The 12,159-nt window shown below is 42.6% G+C and overlaps 1 protein-coding gene across 3 annotated transcripts in view; it reads left to right on the top strand.

The window, feature by feature from the left end:
- ACSBG1 (acyl-CoA synthetase bubblegum family member 1) overlaps positions 1 to 11,904 on the top strand; it is a 92,461-nt gene extending 80,557 nt beyond the window's left edge. For all 3 annotated transcript variants that reach the window (XM_056572893.1, XM_056572892.1, XM_056572894.1), the window contains 5 exons: positions 4,340 to 4,573; positions 10,113 to 10,330; positions 10,943 to 11,082; positions 11,156 to 11,402; positions 11,534 to 11,904. In XM_056572893.1, coding sequence (XP_056428868.1) covers positions 4,340 to 4,573; positions 10,113 to 10,330; positions 10,943 to 11,082; positions 11,156 to 11,402; positions 11,534 to 11,604 — 910 coding nt within the window. In that variant the 3' untranslated portion in view covers positions 11,605 to 11,904. The remainder of the gene's footprint in view (positions 1 to 4,339; positions 4,574 to 10,112; positions 10,331 to 10,942; positions 11,083 to 11,155; positions 11,403 to 11,533) is intronic.
- Positions 11,905 to 12,159: the final 255 nt, after the last annotated feature.

The following is a 12,159-nucleotide window of genomic DNA, read 5'->3' as shown; positions in this document are numbered from 1 at the left end:
CAACCCACTGGGGTTGCGATTCCAGGCAGTCAAGACCTGATCTTGGAGAGGTCGGAGGTGCCACAGGGCCCAGGGGACTGCTTCTGCAGACGCTGACATGTGGCCCAACATCTTCATTAGAGTTCTGATGGGCACTCTGCGAGGTACCGACAAAAACTCTGCGGCTCTTATGACGCGCTCTCTCCTTTCTGGGGTGAGAGACAGCGTCATCCGAGAGGAGTCTAGGACAAACCCCAGGAACCTTCTTGAGGTAGATGGAATGATCTCGGATTTTTCCCAATTTATGAGCCACCCTAGGTGTTGAAGAAAATCCAGGGTCAGTTGAAGATGAGCTTGAAGAATGTCTAGAGTCGCGGCTTTTAAAAGCCAGTTGTCTAGATAAGGAACAATCTCTAGGCCTTTTAGTCTTAGAGCAGAGACAACTGGAGCCACCACCTTTGTGAAGGTGTGGGGAGCGGAGGTAATGCCGAACGGTAGAACAGCAAATTGGAAATGCCTTACCATACCTTTTATGGTGACGGCGATTCTTAAGAACTTCCTGTGGGCAGGAAATATAGGGACATGAAGGTATGCATCCTTCAAGTCTATAGTGACCATGAGATCTTGTGGGTTCAGGATACTGACCACCGAGCGAATGGTTTCCATTCTGAACCGCCTTTTCCTTATAAATCGGTTTAGGTAGCGCAGGTCTATTATCATGCGCCAGTCGCCATTTGGTTTGGGAACCAAAAATATCGGGGAGTAGACGCCAGATCCTCTTTGATCTGGGGGAACTTCTTCCAAAGCTTGCTTTTCCAAGTATTGGAGAACTGAGGTTTCTATGACAGCCTGTTTTGGCTGAGGAAGTAACTTTGTTAAGACAAACTTCCTTGGGGGAGGGGAGGTAAATTCTATCCTGTACCCCGACTGAATAACCTTCAGAACCCAGGGATCCTGGATTTCTTGCATCCAGGTTGTAAGGAATAAACTTAAACGTCCTCCTACTGGAGGAGGATGGGCAGATAGATTCTCTGCAACAAACACTTGAGGGGAAAGGAGAGGGAAAACGTTGGTGGATGTCAGTGGAGAGTCATAGCTCGGCCTTCCGGTCTTTACCGCGGCCGCGACCTCCACCACGTTTTTGAAAGGACTGATGTCTCTGGGATCTAGGAGGGCCCTGGGACTTCCCCCCTCTTGCTCTACCTTTACCCCGAAAGGCCTGAACAGGAAGGCACCTGCCTTTTTTGTCAGCATAACCTTCCATTATGCGATCCAGCTCAGAACCAAATAGCCAAGTAGGCTCGAAAGGCATCCCACACAAGTTAAACTTGGAGGTGTTGTCCGCTACCCAAGGGCGTAACCACAAGGGACGTCTGCTAGCAGAAGCGAGTGCCATGGACTTGGCAGCTAGCTTAAGGTGTTGCTGGGAGGCCTCGCAGAGGAAGTCTATACCAAGGAGGAGTGTCTTGAAGCTGTCCAAGATGTCTTCCCTGGGGACATTGTTGTCAATCTCAGTCTGTATGCGCTCCACACGCTCCTTCACGAAGTCAGACACTTCTCCCGAGGCAATAGCCACAGAGGCAGACGCTGATGCTGCCGAATATGTGCGTCTGAGAAGGGAATCCACCTTCCTATCAAGCGGGTCCTGGAGGTTGCTTCCATCATCCGCGGGAACCAAGACTCTCTTGGACAGTTTATTTACTGCCATATCAACCTTAGGAGGTGGCATCCAGGAATCAGATTCCGCGTCCGAGAGAGGGTACATCAATTTGAAGGTACGAGTGACAAGCGCAGGTTTATCTGGGTGCTTCCACTCAGCCTTCATCATCTTTTTGCGTGCATCATTCACCTTGAAAACCCAAGGTTCTCTAGAGGTGGATGCAGAGGCTTCCCCTTGGTCAACATCCTGGTCCCTTGACCGGATGGACCTAAGTAATCTCTGCGTCTTTTCCGCAGGGAAAAGAGGCGGAAACATCTTCACCTCAACAGGCTGTTCAGACTGTACAGATGACCTCTGGTCCAATACATCGACCGACATAACGGATTCTTGCGCCACAGAAGGAGGAGTGGATTCAGTTCTAGCTCTTTTGGGAACAAGAGCACTCTTAATTTCAGATATGGAATTTCCCATAAACTCCTTCATCCAGATGAACATGTCCTGGACAGTAGGTTCAACTGGATTAGAGGGTGGACGGCAACCAGGACACCTGTTATATTCGTAAGCGTCCGGAAGCGGAGTGCCGCAATTGGCGCAAGTTAGATGGCGTTTTTTGGCGCTAGCCTTACGACCACCAGAGTGTGGGTCACTAGAGGAAGGAGTAGACATGACTCTGGAAAGAAAGAAAATAAGTTAGGGATAATAAATAAAATTATTATCGCCCTAACGCCAAATAGAGAGGGAGAGATACCTATAATGCAGATAGGAGCTCTAACCACTAACGCTAGGCTTGTAAATAGGACTAGCTATGATGGCAGCAGAGACTGAATGAAGCTGTCTTTATATGGGAAGGGGCCCGGAAGCCCCGCCCCTTCAGAGAAAGACCAGCCTGCAATAGGCTGAAACACCCGGAAGGGAATTTTAATAAAAATTATCCACTGAGCCCTTCCCTAACTAGGAAAGGGCTCACGCCTGAATTTTCACCTAAATATAAAACTTAAAAGGCAGCGCAAAGCGCTGAAGAAAGTGAGGCCGGGACCGGAAGTCGTCAGATGACGTACTTCCGGTCCACGGCTCGCACAGTGTAATGGAGGCGAGCGTGCGCCGGGACACGTGGGACGCCAGGCGGGTAAGAAAAAAACCAGCGGCGGCATCCCTAATGCTATGAGGGATCACCGGATCCCTGTAGCAACATAAAATAGTCAAAACAAATAGTTTTAAGATAAACCAGGCCGGAGGCCCAGATAATATAAAAAGAAAAAAACAGGGGGCAGTTGAAAAAAAGGTACTGCGCCCCAAAAATATCTCCCCAATACAGGGGAGACATCCAGGCAGGCTCCAAAGGAGCCTGCACCGTCCTGCTGTCCTTACACAGGACAGAAAAAAAGCGAGATGGCCTAGGGGAGGAGGCCTTTTATGGGGGGGGCTAATTAATTTAAATTGCTTGGGCGGAATTAAAAATTCCACCGTCCTGCCAGCTTCACAGGGGCAGAACACCCCACTTGTGCTGCTGGTTAGGACGTAAGGGAAGCATAATTTTTTTACAGAAATACATTAGAAATTGTCTTAATCTTGCATTATCTGCTACATATCAATAATTAATGATGGCAAAAGTGGGCCTACAGTTACTGCTAGAAATCTTCATGTGAAAATGTCTTTTAGGAGAATGTTAAATAAATAATTGTGATTTTATCGTGCCAAAAATGCCTTACCTGAATTTTAAATCATTTAAAGGGGTGCTCTGGGATTAAACTTTAGTCCGGCTTCCAGTGCGGTCTTATTTCTTATTCTTGTGGTTGACTTGTCACACTGCAGCTCAACTAATCACCGGCCGCAGCCATGTCCTACCTCGCATAGTGATAGGCTGAGTGGCAGTGCGATGTACTGAGGTGCAGCCCCGGTCTTCTTGGTGCTGGAACTCAATACTTTCTACTGCCTCTTAGCCTCTCACTGGCCGAGGCGGGACATTGCTGTGGTCAGAGATTAGCTGAGCAGCAGTGGAAAGAGTCGACTGCAAGAACCAGGAAGAAGACCGCACTGTAAGACAGGAGCAGGATACTGAAGGCCCTGGGAGCAGCTGCAGGTAATCACATTTTTTTTTTGTTCTTTTTAAATGCCAGCATGAACACTCAGACTCCCGACGATAAACACTTTTGACATATTGCTAGGACATGTCATAAGTTTTTCTAAATGACAGGTACATTTTAACTATTGCCACCAGACCTATCAATTTACCTAAAGGCTATATTCGGGTAGTTTTTGTGATTTAAAATATTTATATGCTTTAAAGGTCATGAATTTCACTAAGAACTCCCTTTGCAGCTACTATAGTCAAATAGTATAAACATTTTAAAAAAGGAAACAAATAGAAAAATATTTTTTATTCACAACATATATTCCTTTTTTTAATCAACTGGTGCCAGAAAGTTAAACAGATTTGTAAATTACTTCTATTAAAAAATCTTAATCCTTCCAGTACTTATATTTAAAAAAAAGTAACAAAACCAGTCTTAATAATGAATAATTCTGTTAAACATATCTTTGGCACAGCCTATAATATTTTCATCTATCCCGACTACTTATTTTTGTGGTTTCAGTGAACCCTATCTCATTAATAAATTGAAATATTTATGCATTCTATTAACAATTCCAAAGGAATATATAAGGCATTAATTGACTACCCCCCCCCCCATGTGTTCTTAGTGGTGAATTGAAGCCGTTTCTCCCAGCTGTGGCGGACTTCTTCATCTTATCCAAAATTCGCAAGATGTTGGGTTTTTCCCACTGCCAGAAACACTTCTCAGGCGCGGCTCCAATCTCTGCAGAAACACTGGAATTTTTCATGGGCCTCAATATTACTTTATATGAAGCCTATGGCATGAGTGAGACCACAGGGCCCCACGTGATGTCGAGCCCTCACATTCATCGGTTTCAGAGGTAGGAAGACTGACATTTTTCCTCTAAGAACTTTTTTTTATTGTTATCAAGTGATATAAAATGCTGACCTTTAGATACAGTATGTTTTCATTCATTACACAATACTAACAGGAATCTAATGCACATCCCATGTCAACAAGGACCTTTGTTCAAAGGTGAAAACCAGCACTGTAGATGTCTGCTCTATAAAAAGACTGGTTAAAGGTTAACTGCCCATCATACACAGAGCATTGGCAGTCTAGTGCTTCCTTACCTGGATCATTCTGATCAGGCTCAAATGACATCTCCATAGTTTAAACTAGAACAAAAGAAATGTACACATTAATGGTGACAGTCCTCATTGCGGTTTTGATTTTAACATTTTTGCAGAATGTCTTTTGTACTACAGTATATGCCCCCTTTTATAATCAGATTCCTATACTGTAAATGCCCAACTATTTTTTTCCTCCCCACATTAAAACCTCATATACATGGCCATATCATAACAGTGCTCCCATAAAGGGGGAAGGGCCCCCTGTATGGATCTAACGAAACGGAGCCATACAAAATAACATTTCTGTTCAATTATCATATTGTTATATGAACAAAAATATTCTTCCCCAGAAGCAGGAAGGTATTGGTATTCTATGCTAGTAAGCTGTACAGCCTACCACACTGGAATACTAGCTCAAAGCACATGACTTTTCAATTTGCATGAGCTTTTAGAGCGATTCCGGTCTATTCGGAAAAGGGCCCGCTGTCTCTCATATAGAATCTAAAAAATATATATATATATATATATATTTTTTTTTTTTAAATAGCCCAGAGCTGTTACCGTTATTCCGCTCCCAGACAGCCACTGTAGCGGTGACCCTTTAAGAGAACCTCAGTGGCTGTCTGGGAGAGCAGTTTAGGTGACGCCTCACGGTGACATGAACCTCATGGCTAAACGCGGCAGCCCCGGAGTTCACTGCTGCCGCCGCCGATGTCCAGTACGCCCGCCCTGCTTTTCCTCAGTAAACGGAGCCCCGCTTGTCCTCAGCGCACAGAGCGAATTGACATGCGATTTTCTGCGATCGCCAACATGGGGGGGTCTCAGGACCCCCCTCGGCGATGTGCCCGGATGCCTGCCGAATGATTTCAGCTGGCATCCCGGTCTGGTCCCCAACCGGCTAGCGGCGGGGACCGAATTCCCACGAGCGTATGCATACGCCCCACGTCCTTAAGGACTCGGGATGCAGGGCGTATGCATACACCCAGCGTCCTGAAGAGGTTAAAGTGGTACTCCACTGGAATTTTTTTTTTACTTTTTTTTTTTTAAATCAACTGGTGCCAGAAAGTTAAACAGATTTGTAAATTACTTCTTTAAAAAAAATCTTAATCCTTTTAGTACTTTTCAGCTGCTGTTATGATCCACGGGAAGTTCTTTTCTTTTAGAATCTCCTTTCTGCCTGACCACAGTGTTCTCTGCTGACACCTCTGTCCATTTTAGGAACTGTCCAGAGCAGGAGAGGTTTTCTATGGAGATTTGCTCCTAACTCTTGACAGTTCCTAAAATGGACAGAGGTGTCAGCAGAGAGCACTGTGGTCAGGCAGAAAGGAAATTCTAAAAGAAAAGAACTTCCTGTGGATCATAACAGCAGCTGATAAGTACTGGAAGGATTAAGATTTTTTAATAGAAGTCATTTACAAATCTGTTTAACTTTCTGGCACCAGTTGATTAAAAAAAAAAAATGTTTTCCAGTTGTTTAAAGTACCCCTTTAAACAAAAACTAAAAAACTAAAACCTTAATAAAACTTTCTGAATTAAAAATATATATATATATATATTGACAGAATGATGTAAATGCACAATAATCTTGGTAAATTAAGTGAATTATTATGTAGGTTCCAATATTATGTAGGTTCCAATACGAAAAAATCATTTTTCAGAAGGCCCAGCTATATCTATTTCTTTTCCTACTTCATAAATACACAAAAATAGCAGATCAGTACCTAAAGCCATGTCTAAATTTAAACCTCTAGAGATCAGCTTCTTGGTCAAGGTCCAGCTGCTGAAACCCCAGATGATACCAGAAGAAGCTGGCAGGCACATATTTTTGCAGAAGTGTATTCCAGGGTGTCTATTTAAATGCCAAAAGCAAGGAAGAAGCTTTTTGAAAGGCTTTTCTGCTCTGACAGAATGGAACCTGCATTAGCACTAAATTTACACCAGTCAGAACCATTTACCTATTAGGATGCGTTCACACTGCGGAATGAATGCTAAATCTCCGCTCGCGGAATTCAGCGAGTGGAGATTCAGCCTGGCAGCCGTCGGTAGGACCCTGTGGCACTGCGTCGTCACCCTTGACGGCTATGCAGTGCTCGCAGAATTCTGCACAAAGAATAAACATGTTCATTCCCTTTGCGGAACAATTTAATCGGCAGAGTTTTCCGCCGCTGAAATTGCTCAGTGTTAACGGGTCTCGCGGAAACCCATTCACACTGATGTAAAAGTTCACTGCGCGTAATCCCGCGGGAATTGCGTAGTGTGAATGCACCCTTACCGTGTAGGTCCCCTCTGCTACTACAACAGCTCTGGCCTGTGAAGGCATTGAACAGCAACAAAGACGTGGTATCAAATGGCAGGAGGTGCTCAACCCCAAATGCAGTTGTGCATTTATACTGGGGGAGCAGATCCTGCCCTTGTGGTCTGTTGCTAAGGGCGATCCCAGGCATAAAAATGCATACAATGGAGGATGCCTGCAGCGGACTACAAGTGCCACAATGGCATCCTACACCAGATAGACGGTGTGGATGTGTAACAATTAGAATAATACAATACAGGAATTTAAGTGCACTACTGTGGTAGATGTATACAATGACATTGGCTATCCCTCAACACTGATGTTAAAATTGAGACATTCGCCAGTATATCCTTAGATGAAGGACATACCAGAGCCCGCACACCGCCAAGATTTCGCAAGTGGCACGGGACCTAACACTAACCTACCTGTGCGTGATAAGCAAAAACCTGGGGCCAGTGGGCAATTACAGCAGCATTAGGTCCGACTAACAGCCTGCTCCCAGTTACCTCCAGTGTGGACTGGGCACACATACAATGGGAGGAGGGAGAGACAGGCTACAAGCCCCACCTAAGTTGGCTGATATGTGTGCCGGCCTCACAGGTGCAACCTTAATGCTGCCTTAATAGTGATCAAGGCGCATTAAATGTGGAGTTTATAAACCTCCAAGTATAAGATTTAAACAACAACAAAGACGTGGTCTGTGAAGGCATGAGGAAAGATTTATCAAAACTTGTGCAGAGGAAAAGTTGACCAGTTGTCTATTGCAACCAATCAGATCACTTATTTCATTTTAAAAGGCCTCTGAAAAATAAAAGAAGCAATCTGATTGGTTGCTATGGGCAACCGGTCAACTATTCCTCTACATAGGTTTTGATATAGAAATATAGTAATCAGAATAGTAATGTGAACCTATGCTGAGGCAGATCAGTGTATATCTGATGCACATGGATATAGTCTTTCTTCACTAGAGTGTATTACTGCTTAATAGGGATGGAAAATATCAAACAACCACACGATTTAAAACTATCAGGGGAATGCAGGCGAACCTCTCTAAAAGCCTAAGGCAGTGTTTCCCAACCAGGGTGCCTCCAGGTGTTGCCAAAGGCTGTCCAGGCATACTGGGAGTTGTAGTTTTGCAACATCTGGAGGCACCCTGGTTGGGAAACACTGGCCTCATTCGTGCTATACTGTTATATACTACGCATTTTGGCCGACATTTATCATTGTCTTTAGACTGTTTTTTGTGTCTATAAAAAGGCACAAAAAGGAGCAAGCAGGGTTTATTTGCGCCTTTTGGTTTACACATTTCTGCTGATTTTGAGTTGCAATCCACTGATTTTGGCAATACACATGATATGGAAGGGTTTTATGACCTGCACCTTTTTGTAAAAAGGCACAAAGCCACTGAGAAGTCTCTAAACTACACCAGCCCAGACATGGTGTAGCTTTTTGGTGTATGTGAAGACAGAAATTTGAGAAAATGTGACCTGCACAAAATTTATCAAATGCTCTGACAATTTAATAAATTTGGTTCTCCTACACATTCCCAGTAGAGATGAGCGAACTTACAGTAAATTCGATTCGTCACAAACTTCTCGACTCGGCAGTTGATGACTTATCCTGCATAAATTAGTTCAGCTTTCAGGTGCTCCGGTGGGCTGGAAAAGGTGGATACAGTCCTAGGAGACTCTTTCGTAGGACTGTATCCACCTTTTCCAGCCCACCGGAGCACCTGAAAGCTGAACTAATTCACGCAGGCTAAAGTCAGCAACCGCCGAGCTGAGAAGTTTGTGACGAATCGAATTTACTGTAAGTTTGCTCATCTCTAATTCCCAGCACACAAAAAAAAGGTGTAAAAAGATGCTTCACTTACACCTACAATGATAAATGTGGGCCTTTGTGTTTAGTTCTTTACAAAACTACTAACATTTATAGGGCCTGTCACATGGTGATTATTGGCCAAATGGGTCCCCTGTACAAAGGGCCCAGCAGTCAGCTAAACAAAAAAGGTAAACGAAAAATCATCAATATTCGGCCGCACATCACTTCATAGGGGTGTGCGGCCAACAATGATGTAAGTGAATGGGCTGTACAAGTGCTAAACTACTATATTAATCCTCATATTTAGCATGGGCCCTCGCATATTAAAAGGACTCTTAGACAGGTAAACTTATGCTCCATATTATACAAATTTGTTTTTAAAGGAAAAAAAAATTAATAAAAAAAATTATTCAGATGCTACTCCTGTAGAAAAGAAAACAAAACCATTCCTCTCACTCTTGTGCTGCTGCCAAATCAGATTCCATGGCAGATGTGTTTAGTGAAGTTTACTGTGCACAGGCCGCTGCAGCCATTCACTGGCCATGTGTATATACTTTTTAGATTGCTTTTCATGCTAATAAATATTTTACACAGACACAGCTTTCCAGAGGTGGTTATTTAAAGAAGCACTCCAGCCAACTAGAAATGCTGGATGATACCTGTTACAAGGCCTGAGTGTTGTATGCTACATAGAGATTCAAAAGAACACCAGAGAGAATTCTCGTGTCATGTAGCACAGTTCTGTGTGTTCCTCACAGCATTGTGCAATCATGTTCATCTATAATTAGATCCCATCAATGCAAAGTAAGAAAACCCTTCTAAATTTTTATTTTTTTTGTGTTTCCAAAATCTTGCAACTCCAACCAAAAAAAAACACCCCACAAACACAGCACATGGAGAAAATTGCAGAATTGGTGAAAAAAAAGGCATATATACCTTTTATGATTTAGAAAGAAACAGGATAAACTGTCCAAAAGAGCCATGACACTTGCCCTATTTTTAGGATCCATACCTACTACTACAACGGATTATTTCCCTTTAGCCTACAAATTCATGTCTATCTATATATATTTATATTATATAACAAATAACTGCAGTGGGACCAAGGCAGCAGAATTATTTGTTAACTAGAAATTGTACTTAATCTGTATAGTAGAATGTTATCATTACAGTTGTGGCAAGGCTGTTCCCGGATGCCAAATGAAGTTTGTGAACAAAGACTCAGATGGAAATGGAGAAATCTGTTTCTGGGGGCGGACAGTCTTCATGGGCTACTTGAATATGGAGGATAAGACTAGAGAAGTTTTTGACGAGGATGGTTGGTTACATTCAGGAGACATTGGGAAGATAGATTCTGAAGGCTTCCTGCAAGTGACAGGCAGAATCAAAGGTACTGTGGAACTGTTCTAAAATCATTTGAGTAGCAAAGTTTTAAGGTGTACCTCTCATAGTTATGTCAATTTTATATAAAAAAAAAAAAGGGGGGGGGCGGCACGGTGGAAAGAACAGCGCCTCGTTCAGGCATTTAGACAGCTAAACATATCATTTAAAAGTTAGTGTAACTTAGAAAACAGAATACCGTGCACACAACCTATTGCTTTGGATAATTTGGACCTGAATCCTGTGCCAAAATTCTGGTGCAATCTTGGCGGTTGTCACCTTTTAGGGTCTATTCACACGTACAGTATTCTGCGCAGATTTGATGCGCAGGATTTTCTGCTGCAGATGTCAATGTAAACTGAATTAAACACAGATTCAAATCCTGCGCGTCAAATCTGCGCAGAATACTGTACGTTTGAATAGACCCTTAAGGCACATTCCTTTTACAGAGCTTTGTCTCTTTATCAGGTGTGGCAGAAAAAAAAAAAAGTGTCTAATAATAAAAATGTGGTGCAGTCTGCTTTTTGTTACAATTTCAATGGAAAGCCTGTCCCTTGTTTTTTTTTAGAAAATGAAATACTTTCCATTGTAATGCTTTTAAAGATATGTTTTGTATAAGCAGAGCTGATCATTACTGCGGGTGGAGAGAACATTCCTCCTATTCTGATTGAAGATGCCGTAAAAAGACACTTACCAATTGTAAGCAATGCAGTGCTTATTGGAGATCGAAAGAAGTTTCTGTCCATGCTTCTTACCCTTAAGGTATTGTACCCGATACATTGCTGCTAGGAACTGAAATTTACATCTAATACAATGTAACTACATTTCTTACCAGAGCACTGTGGACCTAGATACTTTGGAACCACTGGATAAACTTACCCCAGAAGCAAAACTATTTTGTCTTGAAGTTGGCAGTAAAGCAACAACAGTATCTGAGATTGTGGGACAAAAAGACAAGGCTGTTTACAGAGCTATACAAGAAGGCATAGACAAGGTCAACAGTAAAGCAGTGTCTAACGCTCAGCGTATCCAGAAATGGACAATCCTCCCTAAGGATTTCTCAATCATTGGTGGTGAATTGGGTGAGACGCTAGTATCTTATTACATTATTCTCCAAAATCTGCATTCACTTAAAATGGATTAAGACTGTGATAAATCTTTATGGCCACATTAATACTGTGCTTATGTTTATCTCCTCCCTCAAACTCTTTAGGACCAACAATGAAAATAAAGCGGCATGCCATCTTAGACAAGTACAGTAAAGATGTAGAAGCTTTCTATTGACCAGAAGAATTTTGCTCCAATAAAAACCATCAATAAAAATAAAGTCTACTGAAGAAATTATATTTGTAGTATCTAAAAATATTTTCTGACAAGTCCCATAAAGTATAATGTGTGCTATAAAAAGTTAAAGTAGGCGATAAAAAATGTTTACCATGTTAAAATGTAACTACAATAAAGTTATCTAGATATCTGTGGAATAAAAATGTACACCTCTTTCCTCAGATGCCCCATCAACGCCTCTGATTGTGTACACCTTCAATAGAAAACTGCATTCTACCTGAAAATAAACGTATAATCCAACTGGGATGTCACTTGTCTTTTAGTGTGGAAATGAGTGCACAGTGGGCAAATAATACATGATGTCTATAAATGACCCTATAGATATGGTTTTCAACCTATGACAACAATAAAGGGGAACTCTTTGGATAGGGGATAAGTTAAGGGTCTGATAGTGAGGAGTCCGACTGCTAGGACCCCCTGCGATCTCCTTCCTGGTGCCCTGGCTATCCCCATGCATGGAGCTGTGTCGACCACTCCTCGTGTTTCTCTATGGCT

This window comes from Hyla sarda, chromosome 4 (assembly GCF_029499605.1).
Source record: "Hyla sarda isolate aHylSar1 chromosome 4, aHylSar1.hap1, whole genome shotgun sequence".
Lineage (NCBI taxonomy): Eukaryota > Metazoa > Chordata > Amphibia > Anura > Hylidae > Hyla > Hyla sarda.
The sequence above is the reverse complement of the archived record's forward strand: the minus strand, read 5'-3'. Positions and strand labels throughout refer to the sequence as shown.